At 42.3% G+C, this 25,741-nt stretch overlaps 1 protein-coding gene across 5 annotated transcripts in view; it reads right to left on the bottom strand.

Moving 5' to 3' along the window:
* Positions 1-284: 284 nt before the first annotated feature.
* The window catches only part of Acss2 (acyl-CoA synthetase short chain family member 2), a 35,885-nt gene continuing 10,428 nt past the window's right edge, over positions 285-25,741 (bottom strand). For 4 of the 5 annotated variants that reach the window (XM_031372418.1, XM_031372420.1, XM_031372421.1 and 1 more), the window contains 17 exons: positions 15,000-15,091; positions 14,699-14,802; positions 14,407-14,479; positions 14,059-14,134; positions 13,783-13,897; positions 13,049-13,087; positions 8,272-8,409; positions 7,574-7,744; positions 7,171-7,304; positions 6,850-6,982; positions 6,713-6,769; positions 6,450-6,530; positions 5,087-5,195; positions 2,555-2,623; positions 2,041-2,217; positions 1,247-1,321; positions 285-1,113 (listed from right to left, as the gene is read on the bottom strand). In XM_031372418.1, coding sequence (XP_031228278.1) covers positions 986-1,113; positions 1,247-1,321; positions 2,041-2,217; positions 2,555-2,623; positions 5,087-5,195; positions 6,450-6,530; positions 6,713-6,769; positions 6,850-6,982; positions 7,171-7,304; positions 7,574-7,744; positions 8,272-8,409; positions 13,049-13,087; positions 13,783-13,897; positions 14,059-14,134; positions 14,407-14,479; positions 14,699-14,802; positions 15,000-15,091 — 1,771 coding nt within the window. In that variant the 3' untranslated portion in view covers positions 285-985. The remainder of the gene's footprint in view (positions 1,114-1,246; positions 1,322-2,040; positions 2,218-2,554; positions 2,624-5,086; positions 5,196-6,449; positions 6,531-6,712; positions 6,770-6,849; positions 6,983-7,170; positions 7,305-7,573; positions 7,745-8,271; positions 8,410-13,048; positions 13,088-13,782; positions 13,898-14,058; positions 14,135-14,406; positions 14,480-14,698; positions 14,803-14,999; positions 15,092-25,741) is intronic. The other variant, XM_031372419.1, reaches the window with a different exon arrangement.

Raw genomic sequence — 25,741 nt, 5'->3', positions numbered from 1 at the left:
TCAGATCCCATAGATAAGACCCTAAAGTTCTCTAATCCTTAGTCACTCCCAGAGGACTGTAGGGTCAAGATGATCCAAGGAAGAAACAACCCTGATGTAACACTGTAGATGTGAACTGGCTTCTTACTCCTGCTTAGCGCCTCTTCAGAGGCCTTCCGGATGGAGCTTTGCCTAATTCTGCCAAAATTAAGGGGTCTGGGGTAGTTTGGGGCATAGCAGTTCCCTTCCCATCTGGAACACACATCTGAGCAGATAATGAACACACAGATACCTAAAAAAAGCAGTTATGTTCTTGAGCTCATAAACTTTATTCCCATAACAGTGGGTCTTGAGCACAAAAAGTACAAGGAAAGAGTTTCACGTACAAGTGCCCCATGGGCAGGCTCTGTTCATGCGCAGGACTGGGAATGTTACCTCCCTTGGTTCTAGGATCAGTATCTTATTCTTTCAGTGTAGCAGATGCTATTAAGTTCTCTGGAGACTGAACCAGCCTGCCTAGTCTGCCTAGTCTAGAGCAAATGGACAGACAATGCTACCATCTGCAAGGGATTCAGACTCAGAACAGAGACAACAAAGTATTTTAAAAAAATAATTATTCACAGACTCACAAACTGTCATTTCTAAAGGCTAGTGCAGGCCCAAGATAAGAACTAGTGCTTTCGGAGAAAGCTGAAAGGATTACAGTGCTGCCCTGCTTCCAGTTAGGCCCTCACTTGTATTCTGAATAGCTAACTTTGGTTGAGGACATGGCGTTCAAGTCTCTGTTCTGGGCTTGGAAACCTCTCTGTAGTCTAGGAGCATATCAGTGTGAGGTCGACCTGAGCCCTGTCCCTTCTAGGTAGTCTAGGTAACTGTCTCCCTAGTTTCAACCAAAGTGTCAACTAGCACTGGCTAGTTGACAACTAGTACTCCTGGGCGAAGGGCAGGATGGATGGGCAGAAATTTGGAGAGCCAAGCACAGGGAAATCCTGGATAAGAGTCTTGTTCACTGGGTGGTCAGGCAGCGGTGACTGAAGAGATGGTTGATGACAGATGGGTCAGCCACTGTAGATGTATCCCCCAGGTCGTGGTCATTCTGAGCGATCTTCCGGAGTACACGCCTCATGATTTTCCCTGGTAACCCCACACACCTCTTCTTACTTGGTAGCAGCACTGACTGATCCCATCCCTTCTAAAGACTTTCACCCACATACCTGCCACCACTGGGCTGCAGCCCGTCCCAATTCCTGGGGAACTCTGAACTTACCTGAGCGTGTTTTAGGCAAGCCAGGTGCATTCTGGATGTAGTCTGGTGTGGCAATGGGGCCAATCTTTTCTCTAACTGTAACCAACAAATTATCAAACATGCTTTTAGTGCCGTTTGCCAGGCTTCCTAAAGCCATGACTTTATTTCCAGTGATTTCCTCCTCAGAGTCTTGCCTAGAGTCATCCTGAGGTTTCCTGCTCCCCACTCTCTCTGAACAGCGTCTCTTCTCCTTTGCTTTATTTTAACCCACGTTCATGGAACTTGGTCTCTAGAATCAGCCTGCTAGAGTTTAAATCTCAGCCCTGGCAGCACAGCCTTGAGCAAGCAGTTCAACTTCTCTGCACCTCAAGTTTCTTCTCTTTACAACTAGAGTAGCAACAGGATCTACTTCATGGGGGTAATTACAGGGAATAAATGGGATAAAGCATTTAAAGCATTGATCCTGGTGGTGACACAGAGAAAGTTTTCTAAAAATGTTGGCTATTGCTGGGCGGTGGTGGCACACACCTTTAATCCCTCCACTTGGGAGGCAGAGGCAGGTGGATTTCTGAGTTCGAGGCCAGCCTGGTCTACAGAGTGAGTTCCAGGACAGCCAGGGCTACACAGAGAAACCCTGTCTCGAAAAAAACCAAAAAAAAAGAAAAAAGAAAAAAAAATGTTGGCTGTTATTATCCCAGCGGGAAACTAATGAAGACAGGAAGAAAAGCCGACTCCCTGGGGTCTGTCTAATTTGCTGCAGCCTCTCCCAGTAATTTGCAGACCCTTCAGTTCCTGCCCAGCCAGGAAGCTCTTACTCTGCTTCTTGAGTTCCTCGGTGAGGGTGGAGCTGAAGGTGTGGCCATCACACAGGGTAACAAAGCAGTAGAGGCATTCACCCTTCACAGGATGAGGGTGGCCCACCACAGCTGCCTCTGCAACAGCCTCATGTTCCACAAGTGCCGATTCCACCTCTGCTGTACTCAGAAGATGTCCTTGTCAAGAGAAAGGATGTGCATGAGAGGGATTTCTCCTCCCTTGCCTTAGCTCTTGCTCCCATCTGTACCTGCAGGGCGGTCTGACCTGGTCAAATAGGAAGGCATTCCTTCACTCTTAATGTCATGCCTCTGAGCATGTCTTGAGCATCCTAGACCCTCTCTCTTGGAGTGTGCTTGCATGCATTATACTTTTCCTCTAAAACCTGGGACCAGGAGTGAATGACATACTCTATACAGTCTCACAATAGGATTGTCCTGGCTCTTTTCAAAGCTTTTGTCTAGGAGTTGCTAGGGGAGAGAGCTAATAAAATGGGCAGGGATATAGGACCCTCACCAGACACATTGAGCATGTCATCAATCCTGCCAGTGATCCAGTAATAGCCATCCTGATCCCGTCGGCAGCCTGGGAAGAAGATGTTCAACCAGTTAATACCTTAGAGCAGGACATATGATTTATAATGTAAAACTGCCACACCTACTACAGTAGCTTACTGGGATCTTTGAACAAGTTTTCCGGCTTCCATTTTTTTGTTTTGTTTTGTTTTTGTTGTTGTTGTTGTTGTTTTGTTTTTTTTTTTTTTTTTTTTTTTTTTTTTTTTTTGAGACAGGGTTTCTCTGTGTAGCCCTGGCTGTCCTGGAACTCACTCTGTAGACCAGGCTGGCCTCGAACTCAGAAATTCGCCTGCCTCTGCCTCCCAAGTGCTGGGATTAAAGGCGTGTGCCACTACCACCCAGCTCTGGCTTCCATTTTTGTTTGCCTTAGCATCCAGCCTCCAAGATGGCCCCACCAGTCTCCATCCTCTAGTTTATTGAAGACATTTTAGCTTTCATCTTTGTCTGTTCTCCCAGATCATTTGTTCTGGGTGTAGCCAGGTGCCATGTGAGTAACCCTATAGAGAGATCCTACTTCAACTTATATTCTTCCAGAGGACCAAGGTTTAGTTCCCAGCATCCATGTCAAGCAGCTTACAACTGCCTGAGGATTACGGCCTAAAGCCCTGTGAGCCAGCATGTAGACAGACCCACTAGGCTAAGTCAGACCTTTCAATGACTACAGCAGCAGCTAAGAGCTTGATTCTTACACAAGATACCCTGACTAAAAACCACCCAGCCAAGATACTCCCAGATCCCTATCCTCAAGAAACTATGTGTTGTTTGGAGCTGTTAACTTTGGAAATAATTTGTTCCATCACAATAAATAATATACCCAATCTCAAGTATATTTTTTAGAACATTCAAAATTATTTTCCAGATACTAATTAGCCAGCCTCTCTCTCTCTCTCTCTCTCTCTCTCTCTCTCTCTCTCTCTCTCTCTCTCTCTCTCTCTCTCTCTCTCTCTCTCTCTCTCTCTCTCTCTCTCTCTCTCTCTCTCTGTGTGTGTGTGTGTGTGTGTGTGTGTGTATGACACTCAGGACTAAGACTTCAGGTATGCTAGCAAACATGCTACTACTGAGCTACTTAGTCTCTACCCCCCTCCCCTTTTCAGACAAGGTCTTATGCACCCCAGGCTGGCCTCAAATTCACTATGTATCAAAGTTGGCCTTGAAATTCTTAATTCTTCTGCTTCTATATCCCAAGTTCTAAGATTGCATTGTGCTCAGTTTAACACAGTGGTGGGGACAGATTCCAAAATTTTATACATACGTAGGCAAGTATTCCACCAACTGAGCCACATCCACTACTCTGAATAAAATCTAGACTGTTTTCCATGTCTCCATAACTCTGTATTACCTCTTAGCTATCTTTCCAACTTAAGTATTGTTCCCTAGGCTTACTTCAGTCCAGCTTCACAGCCTTTAGTCCATTTCTTATTTTTTCAAGGCTGTATCCACTCTTTGTAATATTCTTACTGTGGATTTCTCTGTGCTTGATCCCATTTATATCCCCAGGCCTTCTCTGGCCATCCTCGAAGACACTACCTCATTGTTTTCTTCATACCATGTCTCTCTAACTATGACTAACTTTCAACCAATAAACTTGGTTTATTGTCTGTCCCCTCTTTACTAAAATGTGAGCCTCATAAGATAGAAGAATTTGACAGTGTTTACAGTAATATACCATGTACTCATTAGATGAGTGCCTAGTCATTGTAGCCACTCAATAAATACTGCAAGATAGAGGAACTGGTAGACAGAAAATGAATAAATAGGCTCTAGATATGAAGCCCAACATGACATAGTAATACATATTTCTATATGCCCTAACTCTATTAACACTAGAGTAGAAAATAAGAGCCAGTCTCTCTAGACATCTAATCTCAGATGGTGCCATCTTGAGACTGTTCCTATAACACTCATTTCTGCTCTTTTTTAAAAATTATTTTTACGGGCTGGAGAGATGGCTCAGCGGTTAAGAGCACTGACTGCTCTTCCGAAGGTCCTGAGTCCAAATCCCAGCAACCACATGGTGGCTCACAACCATCCATAATGAGATCTGATGCCCTCTTCTGGGGTGTCTGAAGACAGCTACAGTGTACTTAAGTAAGTAAACCTTTAAAAAATTATTTTTACTATATGTGTGTGTATTTATGTTTGAGTGTATCTACTTGTGTGTGGGTGCCCACCAAGGACAGAAGAGGGCACTGGATCCCCTGGAGCTAGAGTTACAGGTGATTGTGAGCTATCTGGCATGGGTTCTGGGAACCAAATTTGGGTCCTCTGGAAGAGCAGCAAGTGCTCCTAACCACTGACCCATCTCTGCAGGCCTCATTCCTGCTCTTAGAGCCTTCATTGTAGTTCTCCTGGATACCAGATTCAGACATTAAGGCATATTCCTGTCTCTGTTATTCATCCCTAGCCACCTCTTCTGGAAATGGAAGGTACATGTCTTAGAGAGAGGGGTGGGGACAGGACAGCTAAGGCTCACCATCTCCAGTCACATAGTAGCCAGGGAACTTCTTAAAGTAGGTGGTTTCAAAACGTGTGTGGTTCCCATAAACTGTGCGCATGATCCCTGGCCAGGGCTGCTTGAACACCTGGGGATATAGAAGGTACAGTGATCGCATTTTCTAGGCTGTCTCACAGGCAGACAACCATAGCATCTCTAAACCTGGAGGAAAATATTCTAAATGCCATCCCTGAGAAGTAGTGCAAAGTGTAGGCTTTGGGGATAGATGAGCCTGGCTTAGAATCTTAACTCTGTGTGGCCTCAGATAAGTTACTTTGCTTCGCTGAAGTTCAGAACCTTTATCTGTAAATAATAAATCCTAAAGTTATTATAAGGATTAAATTACTAGTATGTGAAAAATTGTCTAGCACAGTGTTCTGTGAGTAATAAATATCAGAAAATTTGAGTTTCTTTTGGATAATTACTCAGGAAAGCAGGTTCAATTAGATGCAAGCAAGTCAAATAAAATGGAAGCTATATTAGTAAATAAATAATTTCTAATCAAAAGAATTCTGTGCCAGCAGAATTCTAGATTGAGTAAGAAAGCTTAGATTCAAGTCCTGCTTTTGTTACTAACTTGATCTTGGAAAGGTAAAATGAGATTGAGATCTGACAGGTACTAACCGCAAAAACTGCAACAGCTAACCTTTAAGAACATTGACTATGTGGGGCAGGGGTGGCGCACGCCTTTAATCCCAGCACTTGGGAGGCAGAGACAGGTGGATTTCTGAGTTTGAGGCCAGCCTGGTCTACAGAGTGAGTTCCAGAACAGCCAGGGCTATACAGAGAAACCTTGTCTTGAAAAACAAAAAAACAAAAACAAACAAACAAACCATTAACTGTGAAGTTCCAGACTAACCCTTTTGTATGGATTATCTAATTTAATAAAGTATAGGAGATAAAAGTACTATTATTTATACATATTATAACCCAATTTTACAAATGAGAAAATTCCATTCAAAGTCCATAGGTAACAACTTATCTGAAGTCACAGAAGTAGCAGAATCAGGGTCTGAATACAGGCAGGCTGACACCAGAGCCTACATGATTAGTCTTTAAACTACAAAGACTCCTTTTTTTCTAGAAATGGATGTCAAAGGAAGGATTAAGATTATCATCACAAATCTTGGAATATAATCTATAAGGACCCTTAAGAGCCTATGTGCCAAAAAATAAAGATGCAGGAAATTGTTTGGAAGGATCTCCATGGGTGTCTTTCAGCAGAGGACAAACTCTCAACTGTATTTGTCCTTAGCAACTACCAGGGAAAATAAGGTTATAAAGTCTAAAACAAAGTACCCTTAGCAGACCCTTTCTTCTCCCAAAGGTCCTAGAGTCTTACCAGATAACCTTCAGCTTCCCCTTCCAGCTCTTCCCCCGACTCATTCAGGATTGCAGGAGCTACACCGAAGAATGGGAAAGACTAAAAGCAAATGAGAGGCACAATCCAAGAAGAAGAATGAGGCAACTCTGTCTCAGCTTCCATAGAGCCCCATAGCCCCAAATTCCTCACAGCTCTCAGGCCAGAAACCTACTCTCTAATAGGCCAACAGCCCCAAATCCTATCCCTGCCAGGCCTAGGACCAGCAGAAGTACTTTACTCACAGCAGAACCAGGTTTCATGGGTGTGGCACCAGGGAGAGGGGTCAGCATATGGCCACCCTGTGGAAGTCAGAGATTAGGGGTTGGATCACTTTCCCTACACGGTCCCTAATCCCTAGCCTCCTGAATCCCTTACTCACTGTTTCTGTTTGCCAGAAGGTGTCTACAATGGGGCAACGCTGGGAACCTACTACTCGGTGGTACCATAGCCAGGCTTCAGGGTTGATGGGTTCACCTACTGTGCCCAGTACCTGCAAGGATGCCCGGCTATGCCTTGAGCAGGAGAGTGGAAGAGAGGAAAATTCTGAGTACCACTACTCAAAATATACTTACATTCAGCATTCCTTTGCACCCTCCCCTATCCCAGGTCAGGAAGTTGGAATAATAGAAAAAAACGGCACAAAGGACAGTGCTCAGCTCTGAAGGATACCTATGGGACAACAGATGGGGAAGGGCCTCACTTGGTGACAGGATCATCTCCAAACTTCATGAGCATCCGGATTGCTGTTGGTGCTGTGTAGAACTTGGTCACCTTGTATTTGTCCACAATGCTCCACAAGCGACCTTCATCTGGGTATGTGGGGATCCCCTCAAACTGACCCCGATGAGATCTGGTTATTTTGGGCCCTTCCCAATATCCAGTCCCTACCACTCCCTCAGGTTCAGTATTCACCCTTTATGACCAATTGTGTCTTTACCCTCTGACCACATAAGTCAAGAAATGTTCTAGTAGGATATACAACCCCTCAAAATTCCTCTTCCTCCAGGAATTAGGTCCCTGTATACGTTTCCCTTCTTTAGACTAAGAAACTTTTGGAAATGGCTACCCAGAAGAATTTTGTCCATGCCCAGCTCCCATCTCACCAAAACACTAGTGGCACCATTAGCCAGTGGCCCATAGGTGACATAGGAATGACCAGTGATCCAGCCAATGTCTGCTGTGCACCAGAACACATCCTCCGGGTGGAAATCAAACACATACTTAAAAGTTGTAGCCACGTAGAGCATGTAGCCTCCAATTGTGTGCACCACACCCTGTGGGGAGAATGGGGCCTCAGGTTGTGGTATTGTGTCCACCTCTACTGACCAACAAATAGAGTCTGCACAGAGCTGGGAAAAGACCCTTCTTAAAGATTTTAATCCTCCCATTGCCCTTTCGTAGCATCTGTCTCTCTTCCATCTCCTCTATCAAACCCTGATGTCACACATAAGTGACCACTTACATTCTTTTTTGTTTTTGTTTTTGTTTTGTTTTGTTTTTCTGAGACAGGGTTTCTCTGTGTAGCTTTGGCTGTCCTGGAACTCACTCAGTAGACCAGGCTGGCCTCAAACTCAGAAATCCACCTGCCTCTGCCTCCCAAGTGCTGGGATTAAAGGCGTGCACCACCACTGCCCGGCACTTACATTCTTAGATTGTGTATCTGAGTCACCCATATCACTCGAATTCACAGTACTCATTCTAACAGTTTCTGTTGGTCACCCCAAGCTTCCTTAGAGACTCACTTCTCACCCTTACACACACACACACACACACACACACACACACACGCACGCACACTTGCCTTGGGTTTGCCTGTGGAGCCACTGGTGTACAAGATGAAGAGTGGGTCCTCAGCATCACACCACTCGGGCTCACACTCGTCTCCTGCCTGCTGCATGAGTTCATGCCACCACAAATCAACCCCTTCGTTCCAGCAGATCTGGGGGAAGACAGGAATGGGCAGGGAAGATAAAGGCAGGAGACAGCCTATCTGGTACCTGGAGGGGTTAAGGCCCTACATAGGAGGAAAGGAAAGGAAAGGGGCCTTCACGGGTACAATGAGCAGAGAGAATAGATTTACTCTGCCATTCTTGTTCTTCCTCTACCCCAGAACCCTACTTACCCGGCTTACTCTAAGGAATGCCACGTTACCGGCTCCTTCACGTCTTGCAGCTCTCAGCTGAAGTGCCACCTTCTTAGAAAGACTCCCCTGAACAGTATCTGACACCCCCATCCAACCTGTTATTATTCATCACACCTGGTTTATTCCCATACAACACATATTTCCAGGTATTTTCTTCTTGATTATTATCTCCCTCCAACTGGACAGGGACCTCTAGGAGGGTGGTGGCATAGCTGTATTTTCCCTCTAGCCTTAGCACCTAGTAATTCATTCGACACTCAAAAGACATTTTTGTTGGATAAATAACTAGGCATACATAGCCTGAATACACATATACATACTATAGGACTGGTAGCACATAAGCAGAAATGTAGACAACCACACAATTCAGAAAAACAAAATTAGTCACTGCCTACAGGTGAGGAGGCACTTAATTCTGTTAGTTAATAGCAAGAGAACTCAACAGATTTGGATTCAGGGATTTTTTTTCCTATGTGTTTGGAAGCCACCCCACCCTGGAGTTTCTCTCTGGTGTGTTTATTGAAGTAGAGCCGAGCTGATAGGGTTTCTCATAGCAGCTCCTACTTGAGACAGGCTCCACTCAGCAGGGAGTCTTGTCTCAAGTTAGTAGAGAAGCAAAAGGTGAATTCCTCTCAGGAAAGGGATGGCCTACTATGCTTGATTAACTTTGATAATGACTTCAGGATCTGCCATCCTGCAGTTTCTCTCACCTCTCCTTTGAAACTATTTCCTTTTCCCGACTATGTTACCTCTTTGAAAATTAGTTTTTCCAGTCTAATCTCTGTTGGGTGAAGTTGGATTCCCTTGATGTTTCAAAAATTACACTGGAGTTCAATCTTTTACCCACATATGACCACGGGAAGTCACTCATTTTTCTGTTTTCTTATTTATGTGTATGTGTATAGATGTTGAATATATGTTGGAGTGCCATGGAAATGCAGATGCCTGGGCAAGAGAAGGGTTTTGCATCCTTGGGAACTGCAGTTACAGCCGGTTGTGAGCCACTTGATGTGAGTTCTTGGAGCCCTGTTCCCCTCAAGAACTGCTAGTGCTCTTAATGTTAGCCATTTCTCTAGCCCCTTAAGGGCTTTTAAACAAGGATAGTTCCTTTTGCTATAAAGGTCTGACAGGATCATGGAAATTTCAATAGAGACATATGATTGTTGCAAGTAGAGAGAAAGAGACTAAAGTCAGAAAGGTTAAGGGTACATTTAATGACCACTGGGGAAATGGTTAAGATGGTGAGAAATGTTTGGGGTTTTCTTTATCTACCCCTTTATCCCCTTTATAAAGCCCTTTCACAGTCAGTAAATTATTTTTAAATTACTTTAGAACAAGGTCTCTGGCTTGTCTTGGAGTCCATAGTGATGGGATTACAAGGATATGCAGTTACATCAGCTTCCATTAGATTCTTGGACTGTTCAGTGGCCTTGGTTGACTGGTAGACATGGCAATGTTATATAAATTCCTTTCTCTAATACATTGTCATATACCCATATTGTTATGTGAATATTTGTTATTTTTTTTAAAAATCCCCAAAGTGTCAGACATATACCTTGATAAATTAGAACATGACTCTCTAATCACTCCTGTTTTTCTGTATCACCTGACCTTTATTCAAGAGAATTTGAAATTTCTGGAATATGAGCATTATAAAAATTATCTAAAAATTATCTAAAACTGAAGCTGGGTAGAGCAGCGTATGCCTTTAATCCCAGCACTCAGGAGGCAGAGGCATGCTGAGTTCAAGGCCAGCCTGGTCTACATAGGGAGTTTCAGGTCAGCTGCGACTAACAGAGTGAAACCCTGTTTTAGAGGGATTGGGGTATGTGTGTGGGGATGTGACAGAAAAGCTGTCCCAGCACAAGAAAACATGAATGCCCTATCTTTAAGTGGATGATCTATATAAATGTATGTGAACATTGCCACATGGATACTTTTGTCCTGTCAAATGATTGCTTGAGCTGAGGGTTTTAATGCTTTTAAGTGGAACTATGTCAATATTCTTTATAAATGGTGCTGGTTTATAATACATTGAATTGTCACAGGATAAGACACAGTTATACTGCGGTTTGGCAATGAGAGAATGTTTACAGTCTTCTAACACTGTTTCCTTTGTGGGTGTCTGTGTGTGGAGGGGGGCGGAGTGGTGGAGTAGGTGTGGTGCTCCAACTGTGGAGCTGATAGTGAGCACCAGGAAGCAGAATGAGCTGTTAGTGAAGCAAATATTGCTTGTGAATGTGTGCCTATGAGGCCTGTGGCCTTGAAAAAGGAAAAGGGCTGGGTTTTCTAAAATAAAAACTGAGGAGTTGGTCCTTGTCCTTGGGCCAGAAGAGTCTTAGAGATTACCAGGTATATAAGAGGAATATGGAGTTTGTAGGTGGTATGGTTGAGGACACCTGTGAACTGTACTGGGCCTTCCTTTGAAGACTATATAACAAGGCAGGAGCCTGGAGACCTACCAACCCTACCAACGTCTCTACAGCTTTTTTTTTTTTTTTTTTTTTTTTTTTGGTTTTTCGAGACAGGGTTTCTCTGTATAGCCCTGGCTGTCCTGGAACTCACTCTGTAGACCAGGCTGGCCTCGAACTCAGAAATCCACCTGCCTCTGCCTCCCAAATGCTGGGATTAAAGGCGTGTGCCACCACCGCCCGGCGTTTCTACAGTTTTTACTGTAGTTTTCACACAAACAAACTTGAACTTTGTGAGGGTAATTTAATTTTCTTTGTTGTTTTTATTTGTTTGCTTACTTGTTTTGGATTTTTTTTGTTTTGTTTTTGTGACTGACTTTACTTTCATCTCCAAAAAACAAAAACCCATGCCTTCGCTGCTTGAGGCTGAATTACAAGAAATGTGATTGTTGTATTGTTTTGGATTTATTTATTTATTTAGTCCAGCCTTCCTTTTAGAAACTGCCAGTCTGTCTGATGTTTTAATGTGGTGACAACACCTAACATATATTGAGGAGTTACTACAAACAATATAAAGAGAGATAAAATCCTATGAGATATGCAGTTACTGTCTTTCCCTTTTTTTTTTAAAGATTTATTTTATTTATTTTATGTGTATGAGTACACTGTAGCTGTACAGATGGCCGTGAGCTATCATGTGTGTGGCTACTGGGAACTGAACTCAGGACCTCTGCCGGCCCTGCTTGCTTCAGCGTAATTCACTGATGCTGTCTTCAGACGCACCAGAGGAGGGCATCAGATCTCATTACAGATGGTTGAGAGCCACCATGTGGTTGCTGGGATCCAAACTCAGGACCTTCGGAAGAGCAGTCAGTGTTCTTACCCACCGAGCCATCTCTCCAGCCCCTATCTTTCCCTTATATAGAGAGAAACTGAAACAAGAAAGCCCAAGTTGCCAATTGTAGCAGGTGGCAGAGACAACATTAGAACCCAGGAGTCTGGCTCTCTGGCCTCCATTCTAAACCATTTGTTACCTCTTTCAAAAGAAGTTTCATTTAGTTTTTGTTTCTTCCCTTCCTGGCTGGCCCCGAACTTGCTATGTAGATCAGACTGCCTTGAACTCACAGAGATCCTTATGACTCTGCCTCCCCAGTGTTGGGATAAAAAGGCATGTATTCCTATGCTTGGCTTTGACTAAATTTCGTAAGAAAAACAGTTTCCTAGAAACTAGGTCTGTGTCCCATCAGAGTAAGAGCTCATATGTACCACCAGCACAAGAACGGGGGGGTGCTTTATATTTTGCTTTAGGGGTGGGAAATATATTTTGCTTAATCATTTATCATCTCTTTATTACTGATTTCTATAAAGTGAAATCTAGAGAAGAGACAGGATTTCTCTGAAATTATACAACTAAAATTTGGCCTCTGAACTCCAAGCCACTGCTCTATACTAACCTGCTTTGAGTACCACCTACAGTGTGACTTTTGTTGAATTTAGTACTTAATTATGTCAGAGTGATACATGGTTTATAAATTCCAAGTTGCATATAAATGTATTTAGGAATCCCTTTTCTACTGCCCTATACAAAACTCCCTTTTCTTTTGCAATCTAGGTCTAACTTTCCGCTTGATGGTAAAATCCCAAGATCAGAGCCTATACCTCCTCCAAACGCCTCCTGTCTTTCCTGGCTCTACCCTCTGCCCAACCAAGAGCATGCTTTCTGAAAAGTCACTTTGTGTTCTCTCCTACACACAATCTACGTGGCAAGAGTGAACTGACGTCTGTTGCTAACTCTGATATCCTTGCTATATGTGAGCCAACAAAGGCAACACCAGACATTTGAGTCTATAACCCTTCAGAATGACAGGGACATCAAGGGGCCCAGGAACAAAGGGATCAGGCTTAGCTCTAGCAGTAACCTCACTGGAGCAGACGAACTGGAGCAGACAGAGAGCAGATGAACATACAGACATACAGGGAGCATACAGGGAAGCAGTGATCAAGAGCAGTGAAGAAGTGGATACCTGGGGTCGGATGCACTTGGATTTCTCTTTCAGCTTACCCTGTTAAAAGCCCATGGAATGGAAAGGCTGATGAGCAGGGTCCAAGGATAGAGGTGAGAGGGAAGGGTGAGTGTTCCCTAAACCCCTAGTTCCCTTCTTTCTCTCCAGCCTGCCCTTTCACTAGTCCCCTCAGCCTCTATATTCCTAACCCCTATTCTGTACAAAATTTTCTCCAATCTCCCCAGTCTCATACTAGCTAGCTTCTCTAGTCCCAGCACTACTCAGATACTTCAAATCAGAGAATTTAAGTAATCTTCTATCCTTCTGAACCCTGGAATTTACATACCTATGCTCCTCAGAACTATAAGCTGTCAATGGGACTTTTCTATAGCTTTCAGCAGAAATAATGGGTCCAAAGTCACAAATGTAGCTCATTCAAGTCACAGTTCAATCAGGATGAACAGTCACTCAAGTCAGCACATTTCCAAGGCCAAGCCTAAACCCTGAGGGTCCCCTGTGCTTATCAACCTTCACAGTTTTTCACGCTAAATTCCCTAAAGCCCAAGGGTTTCTCTACCCACAGTGAAGGTCAAAAACTCCTGCTCTCAGCCAGTCCTACTAGAGGATGCTTTCCTGGGATTATTCCTATATCTCAGCATTATGAGGAAGAAGCAAAAAGGGGTCGGGGAGGAAATTCTTGGATAGGAAGAGAGGGAATTAGAGCCCACAGAAGAGTACAGTAGAGTCAGACTCACCTGGACATCTGGACATGGCCTCTTAACTGGTGGGGACTGGCTGGGGGAGTCATTCATGCCCAGCTCTGCCCGCCCCAGATGTTTGACCACAATGCAGCATCTCACTGGAAAACCCCTGGAGAAAATAAAAGGCTGACGTATTGGCCTGGTTGCATAGAAGAAGTTGACAAGATGCGCCCATGCCCCTCTGGGAGTATATAGCAAGGACAAAGGGAAGCTGGTGGTGGAGAAAGATCCTGTTAGCCAGGTTAGTAGCCAGTAGGTCAGCAAACTTACTTCTCTCGGCACTTCTCCAAGGACTCATCAGCCAGCTCCTTCAGGTTCACAAGTTTTTCCCCCCTGTAGAAGGCATCTTTGGGGAGCAATAAACATTCCAGGCCTTAGTACACACCATGCTCCCCAGTGGGCCCAATGGCCACAGGGCCCTTCCTAAATAGGCCTCTTGACTCTGCTTCTCCCAGATGACTTGGGCTGAGATACAGTCAGCTGAGATACAGTCAGATGAGGAGAAGGCAGGCAAGCAGTCCCTACCCTCCATTCCAAGTAGCCCTAAATCAGCAAGCAGACTGGAGACCAAACTTGAGGTGTAGGAGGATCTAGAGAAGGAGTGAAAGACTTAGTCACCTGTAGTGATGAGCAGGCAGCAACTGGAATCCAAGATCCTTTCACAGAGAGACTCTGCAGAGAAGCCTGCAAACTAGAAAAGGGGAAGAAAAAGCTGAGGGGAGAGGGAGGACTAGGGATTGATCAAGGAAGGGAGGTGCTCATGAAATTCAGCATCTCCAAAACAGGGTTCCAGAGGATACTGACTAACTGATTTGGACCTATATTTATGAGCCTTCACCATCCAGGTCCAATTTCCTTCTCCACAACCTGTCCCTCACCCTTGGTTCCTTTCACCAGCCCAAGCTCCTACCACAATGGAGTGCAAAGCCCCAAGGCGAGCACACGCCAGCATAGCCACCACAAGTTCCAAGATCATAGGCATGTAGATGGCCACTCGGTCACCCTTCTCAACACCTATAGGAAAAAAGACAGGACAGAGACTATGGGCCTTGCTTGCTATTCCTTGCTCCCTCCCACTCAGAGGGCCCTTCCTGGCTAACTTTTTCTGTTCCTGTTACAAGATTCCTTCCCATTTCTTGTCCCCTTTCTCACCAGTTCCCCAGATACTTCAGGGTTAGGTCCTCTAGTTCCTCTCCCACACACATACTCACCCTGTTTACGGAGAACATTGCTGAACTGACACACCTGGACCAGGAGCTCACGGTATGTGATCTTGATGGTCTCCCCTGGCTCATTGCCCTCCCTGAAATACACCAGAAAGAATCAGTAATTAAGGATACATCTTTGTTCTCTTATAAATAAAACAGGAGCAGTCACAAAATTCCATCCGCTCATATCAATGCCTGACACTCTCCTGTCAATGAATCTTCTGCTACATCTTTCTGTAAGTTTTTCATTTAACTAATTTTAAAAATTTATGTTTATGAGTGTCTCCTCTGAATGTGTGCATGTGTACCACCTTGCATGCCTATTGCCACCAGAGGCCAGAGGAAGGCATTGGATCTCCTGGCACTGGAGTTACAGATGATTATAAGTTGTCATGTAAATGCTAGGAATCGAACCCAGATCCTCCAGAAGAAAATCCAGTTTCTCCAGTCCCCTGATACCACACCATGAGCTTGAGAAGTAAGGGTAGGATGATCAAACATTCAAAGTCATCTTTGGCTACTTAGAGTGTTGGAGGCCAGTCTGGGCTACATGAGACCTTTCCCAAAAAAAGGCATGAGGAAACTGCTGTGGTATTTAGATATGGTGGTGCATGCCTATAATCCCAGCACTAAGTAGGCTAAAGCAAGATCACAAACTTGAGGCCAGACTGAGCTACTAAAGGAAAAACATGAGTGGGGAAAAGAAGCTATATTGTTATGTAGAATAGGGTCTTCACATTACCTGTGCCCCATTACCTAAGGAATTTGTTTGAATATAGATTACTAGACTTCAACTCAGACATACTGAATCAGAATACACAATCTTTTTATTTGTGTATGCGCGCGCACACACACACACACACACACACACACACACACACACACACACACTCTATGGTGCCCATGCAGAGGTCAGCGCTGGTTCTTGCCTTTCACCGTGCTGAAGCAGGATCTTTTGTTTCTGCTCTGCTGTGTTCCAGGCTAGCTGGTTCAGGAGCTCCCAGGCAGCTCTCCTGTCTGCCTTCCATCTCACTCAGCACTGCTGGGATTACAGGTGTCCACTACCATATCTGGACTTTATATGGGACCAGGGATTGAATTCAGATCTCAGGCTAGCACTGGTAACACTCAAGCCACTTAGCCATCTCACTGGCTTTCTTCTCCCTCCTTCCCTCTCTCTTTCCTTTGTTTGTCCTGGTATAGGGTCTTACTATGCAGCCCAGATTGGCTTCAGACTTCCAATTCTCCTGTCTGCCTCCGGACTCCAAAGAATGGATTACAGGTGCAAGCCTTCGCACCCACCTTGAGCACTGCTTTCCCATCTCTCTTTTCCTTGGATAAGATAATCCTAGGCTGCAATAGTTCTTATTACTTTGATTTCAGAGAACACGATTGGCTTTTATAAATCTTTATTTTTCTTATGGCTTAACAAAAAGTATTAATCAGAGATCTTTCCCTAACCTATTTGGGTTCTTGGGATCAAACTCAGGTTATCAGGTTAGTGACAGGCACATTTACATGCTATGCCATTTTGCTAAAAACCCTTTAGCTAAACAAACAAACAAACAACTTTTACTATAAAAATAAAACAACTTATTTTTAAAAAATGATTATCAATTTTTTTTTTTATATGAGTACACTGCAACTGTCTTCAGACACATACTAGAAGAGTGCACTGGATCCCATTACAGATGATTGTGAGCCACCATGTGGTTACTAGGAATTGAACTCAGGACCTCTGAAAGAACAGTCAGTGCTCTTAACTGCTGAGCCATCTCTCCAGTTCAAAACAACTTCTGAAGTGAATGTACTTACCTTTTAATTCTAGAGGTAACATTTTCAAAAATAAAAAACATTCTAGGGGCTGGGAATATAGACAGTTGGTACGATGCTTGCCTAACATGCATAAAGCCCCTAGGTTCAATCTCCAACACTGCATAAAATGGGCAGGCAGCACATGCTCATAAGCCTGGTGCTCAGAAGGGAGAGGCATAGGATCAGAAGTTCAGCATCATCCTTGGCTACACAGTGGCTTTCAGGTAAGTCTGAGCTAAATGAGATCTTACCTCTGAGTATATAAATTAAATAAAGTAATAAAGAAAATAATTTTCTTTTCTTTTTGAGACAGAGTCTCACTATGTAGGTTTGCCTGGCCTAGAACTCGCTATATAGACCAGGCAGGCTGGAATTGAACTCACAAAGATCCACCTCCTCTGCTTTTCTAGTTCTGGGATTAAAGGTATATAAATAACTTTCAACTCAATAACAACTCAATAAAATGTCACCCACGCCGGGCAGTGGTGGCTCATGCCTTTAATCCTAGCACATGGGAGGCAGAGGCAGGTGGATTTCTGAGTTCAAGGCCAGCCTGGTCTACAGAGTGAGTTCCAGGACTACACAGAGAAACCCTGTCTTGGAAAAACTAAAAAAGAAAAAAAGGAAAAGAAACTGTTACTCACTTTCTGTAACATAATTTCTGTGTTTCTGTCTCTTGACTCCCTAGGTTTGGCCTTTTTTGTTTGTTTGTTTTTTGTCATTCTTTCTTTGCTCATTTAACAACTACCACATGCCAAACACATGTGCAGAACAAGACACTGATGTACAAGATACCTGACTTTGTGGATCTTGTATGCTAACAATACTGTAGGTAATATACAATCAACAATTACACCAGGATAATTTTAACTTATGATAAGTATTATAAATAAATAAAATATAGTGATAGAAAACTGAGTAACAAGGAAAATATCTTAAAAATACACAATTTTAGCTGGGTACAGAGGCATATTCCTGTAATCCTGAAATTCAGAAGGTTGAGGCAGGAGGATTACAAAGGTTTAAGGTCAGCCTAGGCTACAGAGTAAGTTCTAGACCAGCCTGGGCTAAAAGAATGAAACTTTGTTTCAACAACAACAAACATATACAAAGGAAGTACCATGATTACATGTGAAAATTTAGATATAAGAATATTTTTCTCACTTTCCTCTACTGCTATTTAATGATTTTTAATAAGTAATATAGGTGAGGTGATACTGCATAAAAAGGTATGTACTGATAAGTGTCCCTCCTAATCACATCTCCCAATCACCCCACCTGATGACAACCACTATAACTGATACTTTGTATAACTTTCTAGAGACAATGGGCAGATAAGGCCACTCTTAGTATGGAAATCTCATGTGGAGTAACCAAAATAATGACTTCAAAGGATGCCTATACTTTTAGCATCATTCATAAGATCTTTAGGATATCAATGGAGGCAGAAACTTAAAAAATAAACTTAAAAATGTTAGACCTTAAAAAGATAAGCTCCTAAAAGTCTAGCCAAGCATGGGGTAGTAAGGTTTAGGAAAAGGGACACACTTGTTAGACAAAGATGTCTATAGACATGTATTCGTACATATTCTAATTTTCAATACAAATGACGGGAGTTTAGTTATTACTTCTTTTTGAGACTGTATAAACCTATGTGATATTACCTTAATATCACAATCCTCTTGTCAGAGATTCCCAAGGGCTCCTATTATAGGCATGTGCCATCATACAGAAGCAGTTGGATAGCTGTGTGTGTGTGTGTGTGTGTGTGTGTGTGTGTATACAAGTTTCAGACATTCTAGGCAAGTGTCTTACCACTGAGGTACAGCTTTAATAAACTGAACAAATGTTACATGTATAACTCAATCAGCTTGCTTTTTAAAAATATAAACATATGGCTTGGTACCATTCTCTATCAAGAATGGTTACATGCTCTTTATTTCCTATTTCTATGTTATAATTAATTTAACAAGTAATACTTCAATGGCATCTTTATTCATATATCATTTGTAAATATATTCATAGAATGAATTACTAGAAATACAATTTTAGGGCCAAAAGATATGTGCATTTTATATACTGATCACTATTAAGAGATAACCCCTTTAGATAAGAGTCTGGGGAAGTCCTGGGGAAGTGCTATTTCAGCTAAGACCTCAAAAAGAAATAGGTAACCATGTCTATTCTTAGAACGAATATTCTGTGCACAAAAAGCATCAAACAGAAAAGTATTGAGGCCTACTCAAAGAACAGAATGGAACTTGATGTGACTGAAATACAGCCAGTAACAGATGAGAACAAGAGCTATACATCAGCCAAATCACATAGGGTCTTGTAGGAGTGCTAAGTTTACATTTTATTCTAAGTGTATTCTTTCTGGCTTTCCTTATACAAAGCTCATGCCTACCTCCACACTTTAAATTCCATTTTACATTTCTGTGTTTGTTTGTCTGTTTGTTTGGAGAGGTGCATACTATGGTGTATGTATAGAGGTCGGAGCCCAACTTGGAGGAGTTGATTCCTCAGTACCATCATGTGTGTCCTAGGTCATCAGGCTTGGTGACAAGCTCCTTTACTCACCAAGTCATCTGCCCACCCTCCTCCACACTTCTCACCGTGCCACTGTATGTACTCAAAACCTTCCTCTTCCTTTTTCAGATGCAATACTATATAACATCCCCAACAAGCCATCTGTGTTCCCTCCCCCTTTACTATCCAGGGTAATTATGAAGGAGGAAACTGAAACCTAGAGAGAACTAGCTAGCCAAGGTCACACAATAATAAGTGACAGAGCCAAGAATAGATCTTCAGATCTTCTGATTGCAAGTCAGGACTATTTCCTCACAGTGTAAGGGACATGGACAGGCAAAGATGCCAGGCCTTTTCTTACTGAGAGAAGTTACACAGAAATGATTAGCTTATGTCCAGCTTCTGGCTTGATGAGTCAGTTGCTATCTTCTCCTTGGCTTTAACCCTCCTAGGGCTTCAAGAAGCCAAGCATAGCAAGCTTACTAAAACGGGACGGGACAAGGACAGAGGAAGCTGGCAAATGGCCCTGAATGCCAGAAGCAGAAAAGCTGCCCGCTGACAAATGCTAAAGAAACTTCAAAACTTCCACGAATGCTGACATGTGTGTCCTTCTGCATGAACCCCAGTGTGTATACTCACGTACCAGCTCACCCTTGTATATACATTTGCATAAAACCATATATACTAATATAGAAACATTTTAGTCACAAAAGCCACTGGGCTACACATACAAATACAAATAAGCATAAATATATGTACCCAGAATTCAAACACAGTTCTGTCTGAAAGTACATTTACATACCCACCTACAGACACAGTTTGCCTTTTTTAGAAAATTTTCATCAAATCATTCTGCTTCTATTTTTTCATAAAACTTTCCATTACTTGAAATAATCTCCCTTTGATCCCAATCATAACTAATAATCTCTTTAAACCTCAGAAGTAGACCAAATTAGTTATTCTGTTAAGAGTATTCAAAGATGCCAGTGGGCTTTGTACCTTGAGAAGGCCAATTTTCATTCCCTCCGCCCTTCTAATCAGCCAGGGTTATTATTTGTGTACTTTATTGGAATATAAGCTTCATTATAGCAGAGACCTGCCTTGTCTTCTTCACTGCTATATCTCTAGCACTGAGAATAGGTTTGGTAGACAGATGATGAATGGGAACAGCTGTGTACAGCTCATATGTTTACAGTTTCTTTGAACTCATGTGCGTGCATGCACAGGTGCGCGCGCGCACACACACACACCAGTGTGTATTCCTCTCCTTGGCTATGGCACAAGCTATACATTATTGATATAGGCACATTACTAATTCCAGTGTCTTCTTTCTCTGTCACAGACACCAGGCTGGGGACCCTAGCAGGTTAGAAGGGGGAAGGAAATGAGAATTGGCCTTCTCAAGATATAAAGCCCACTAGCATCTTTGAACTCTTAGCAGAACAATTAATTTGGTCTACTTCTGAGGTTTAAAGAGACTATTAGTTATGATTGGGATCAAAGGATGGTTTGCAAAACAAAAACAAAAACAAAAACACTAAGGTACAAGGACTCAAGAGTCCAGTCCTCTTGTTTCCACACTGAGAATTGCAAGATCAAAAATTAACAAGGACTAGGTTTGAGTTGTAGCTCAGTGGGAGACTATTTTTCAAGCATTTACAAGGTCCTGTGTTTGACTTTCAGCACAATGGGAAAAAATTAATCATGTCCAGGTAAATGAGTGAAGTAGGTCACATAACTGAAAATTCTGACAGAGACAAAAATTGTTTTCCTTTCTCTTAGGTTTTCTATGTGACAGCAACTACATGTGTAGAATATATTTAGTCTCAGTTTAGGGGTAACATTAGAAGATTCAACTAGTAGTACAATACCTGCTTTGGTAAAAGGACCCATCTAGTACCTAAACTTAACACATCTAGTACCAGTACTTAAACCGGTTAAGTCCATTTTTGTTCAATGGTTTGATGTTGCCATTCCTTAAAGGTCTGGAATCTAAAATTTTAACTACTGATAACTAATTTTCAAAAGGTTAAAACACTGGAAAACCAAACAGAACTATTAATGAGAGATTTAACTAATAGATTACTGATTGGGAAATTCACCTGCAGTAAAGTCACCCTTTACCTGAAGGCCATGTGATTAATGAGATAACATAGAATACACGGTCCTTCTTATGTTCCTCCTCTGGGGAATCTTTTCCAGAGAGTCTTTCCAAACTAGCCCTGTGTACACCCTCCAACTAATCCACTGTTAGTTAAAAAAAAATTTTAAGGGCCAGCAGTAGTGGCACGCCTTTAATTCCAGCACTTGGGAAGCAGAGGCAGGTAGATCTCTGAGTTCGAGGACAGCCTGGTCTACAGAGTGAGTTCCAGGAAAGCCAGGGCTACACAGAGAAACCCTGTCTTAAAGACCATAATTACACATACACATACACATGCACGCACGCATGCATGCACAAACTGGAGAAATGGCTCAGTGGTTAAGAATATACATTGTTCTTATGAAGGACCAAAGTTCCATTCCCAGCACCCATATCAGGTGGCTCACAATGGTCTAGAACTCCATCACCTCGGGCAATGCACAGCTGCACATACATACTCATAAGTATTAAAAATTTAGATAAATGTATATACACATATAACATTTTCATAATTATTTTTATTGTCCTTGTCAAAACTACCACCACATGTTAGAGGTCTTACTCTTTTGCTCAAAGCACTCATGTTGGTTCTCATACAGTTTTGAGTCAAAGTCCAAGTCCTTCCAATTCTGCTAATTCTTCCATGATCTAGTTTCTATCAAGTCCCTCACATATTCTTGTTCTCTCTTCCTTTCCTGTTCCCTCTGCTTCATACACTTGGCTGCTTCAGTGCTTGTCAAGAACAATAACTCCCAGAGTCATGGTCGTCTCCTTGTAACTGTTTCTGCAGATGACCACGTGGCTCGCTTTTATCTTTGAATCACTGATGAACTGTTAGCTTCTTTTATTTATTTTGAGACTGGACCTCACTTTGTAGCCCAAGCTGGAGTAGAACTCAAAATGTAGCCTAGCCTGGCCACAAACTCACAGTGGTCCTGCCTCAGTCTCCCCAGTGCTGGGATTACTGGAAACATTGCCTTTTCAGTGAGGCTACCACTGACCACCTCATGGACAAACACTCCTACCCTTTACAAGAAATATCTTCTAAGAAATCATTTCTAGTTCCCATTTTCCTCCACTTATTGCCAAAACTCAAAATTCTTTTGCCCTTCTAGTGCCCTTCACTTCATTTTCCTTGTGACACCATGGCACACACACACGACCTTCTACTGCACTTATATGGGTATTGCCAGTGGGCAAGAGTCATGTTCTTTCTCTGCCTCTCCCAAATAAGGCCAGCATAAAAGGGCCATGGTCAAATCATTAGAAGATTGATAATGTGATTAACAGAAGACTAGAGATTCTCTCTTTCTACTAGAAAGAGAAGCATCAGATTGATGATTTTAATCTCTCACAACTACAAGTAAAGTATAAAATAGGATCAAAGGACTGGGGAGAAGATGGGTGGTAGGCCTGGGTACTTGCCCAGCATGCACTAAGATCTGTAATACTTTGCTTTCCAATAAAAGATAAATGGGAAGTTGGGTTTATTCATCGAACCATTTGGGGGGACATTCTACCCTAGTGAACTTGGCTGTGCAAAGAACAAACACTTGAGCTGGTGAGATGGTTCAGTGGGTAAGAGCACAGACTGCTCTTCTGAAGGTCCTGAGTTCAAATCCCAGCAACCACATGGTGGCTCACAACCACCCATAATGAGATCTGATGCCCTCTTCTGGTGTGTCTGAAGACAGCTACAGTTTATATATATATATAAACAACAATAAAAATACTAAAATAGTAATAATAATATTTCAAAAGTATAACATGAAAAAATAACATGAAAGAGTTCTATGACCCATAAAGTGTTGCACAAATGTAAGGAACTCTGATATAAGCATACCTTCAGGTCATTTTCTCCTTCCACCAAGGGAGTAGGAAATGGAAACAGCATAATTTGACAAATTAGCAGCCTAATGTTCCCCTGGGTATACTTCTGCTCTAACTGTAGCAGAAAGACTAAAAGGTGAAAGGAGGCATAGCTCCAAAACTGAATTCTAAATCACTCAGCAAGTTGAAGAATGGAGCTTTTGATATCCACCATTCTTTCTTAGATATGAGAACCCTAAGGCACAGGAATAGAAGTGATGGCCTTGGGGTTCCCTAGAACATTACATCATTCTAAAGTGGTGCCATCTAACGTAGTAGCCATTAGCCTTGTATGACTAATATACACTTAAAATGTGAGTGAAAAATAGAAAATGTCATTTATTTAGTCTTACCTTAAATATCATTAAGTTGTGGTTAGTAATCATCACACTGGACACAGCAGCTGGATATTTTAAATACCTATCTCTTCAAGACATTTTCCTCCTAAATAACATGGCCTTTTCCAAAGGGAGATATTTCAAAGCCATCAGGGAAAGGTTAAGGAAGAATCTATCTATGTGTTAAAGCCCTGAGTACTGTGTGGTTAAAAGAATCCAAACTCATAAATATTTGACTGCTTCTGCCTTCTGAGTGCTAGGACTGGTGCATCACCAACACTTAGCCAGAAAAATGTTAAGAGATTAAAATTCTAGTCCTTAATTTCTGTATGTAATCTTTATAGAGAATTCTCTTTTCTGCCCTCTTCCATTAATACCATTCTCCTATGCTTTAAAAAAAACATCAGTTTCTCTCCTTACCTTATGAAGGTAGTTGACCCCTATGCCTCGCATACCCTAGGTGATGTGCTCTCAGCTGATCTATAATCCCAGTGCTGAAAGAATCTTTTTTCAGCACTCTACCCCCTTGTAGCAACTATTTGAGAATCTTATAAAAATAGAATCAGAGGTTTTATTTTCTGTAAATTCTGGTTATAGGCTGGCAGAGCTGGAAAGATGGTTTAGCAGTTAAGAGCATTTTCTGCTCTTCCTGAGGACCCAGGTTCTATTCCCATCACCCATGTAGCAGCTCACAACCATCTGTAAGTCTAGTTCCAGGGAATCTGATCCCTCTTCTTCCTCCCACAGTTACTGCTCTCGTGTGGTGCACATATACATATACAGGCAAAACACCCATACACATAAAATAAAAATAAATAAATAACCTGGGATAGGGTCCTGGATTTCTAGCACAACTTTCAAATATTTACTTTTACATACAAAAATGTAGGATCCCCAATTTTTCAATATGTAGTTACTAGACCTACATTTACTGTTTATCTCTAATCAAATACAAACTTGGCCTTTATTTTTTATCTCTGTAAAATATAAGACAGGAAAAGAAAATTGGAAGAGGGGAGAAGCTGGTGTTAGACCAGTAGACCTCTGTGTAACTCAGACTTGTTGATTCTTTTCTCTTCCCAGTGGTTGGGAAGCAGTTCTCTAAATTGGTTTCAAAGAAAATATGTAGGGCTGGTGAGATGGCTCAGCAGGTAAGAGAACCGACTGTTCTTCCAAAGGTCCTGAGTTCAAATCCTAGCAACCATATGGTGGCTCACAACCACCCATAATGAGATCTGACACCCTCTTCTGGTGCGTCTGAAGACATTACTTATGTATGAAAATAAATAAATCTTTAAAAAAAATATGTAGATTCAGAAAGGAAGAGGATGGAAACAAACAGAATTTGGAGTCAGATCAACAAATGCTCTTGCATTGCTACAGTGGATCAGTGCAGTGAGCTCATTCCTGGAAGATTTGGAGTATGAAACGCATATGGTAATTGAATATTTGCTTCCATGGGGTAGAGGGAAAACTTAGCTGATACAGAGATCAAAGAAAAGTAATGCCATACCTGCCTCACATGCTGAGTAAATCAATCCAGGTGCAGCTGGTTCCTCACATGACTACACTGCATAACCGTTTTAAAGGTCACCTTTAACCTGATTCTCACAACTACCCTAGCAATAGGTAGAACAAGCATTACTATTCTCATCTTAAAATGACAAGAAGTCCAGAGGAAGAGTTTGCCAAGGTCACACAGGGGGCTAAAATGTAAACCTGTACTCAGGGCCCAGGTTTTGAATTCCAGACTATTTGCTTCACTGCAGCAACCAAAGTATCCCCATGATCTTTTCAGCTGCTGACAACTTCCTGAAAGATCCACAACCTCAATCAAGCAAGGAAGACCTCATATTTCAACTTTAATAGTCCTTGATGAATGGTGAGATAGCTCAATGGGCAAGGATGCTTGCTGCCAAGCCTGCCAACCTGACTTCATGCTTGGAACCTGTATGGTAGAAAAAAAGAACTGCCTCCCACAAACTGTCATTTGGCTTACACACACACACACACACACACACACACACACACACACACACACAACTGCCTCCCAT

Source organism: Mastomys coucha, unplaced genomic scaffold (assembly GCF_008632895.1).
Source record: "Mastomys coucha isolate ucsf_1 unplaced genomic scaffold, UCSF_Mcou_1 pScaffold15, whole genome shotgun sequence".
In the NCBI taxonomy this organism is placed as follows: domain Eukaryota; kingdom Metazoa; phylum Chordata; class Mammalia; order Rodentia; family Muridae; genus Mastomys; species Mastomys coucha.
Note: the sequence above shows the minus strand (reverse complement) of the source record. Positions and strands in the feature narration are given on the sequence as shown.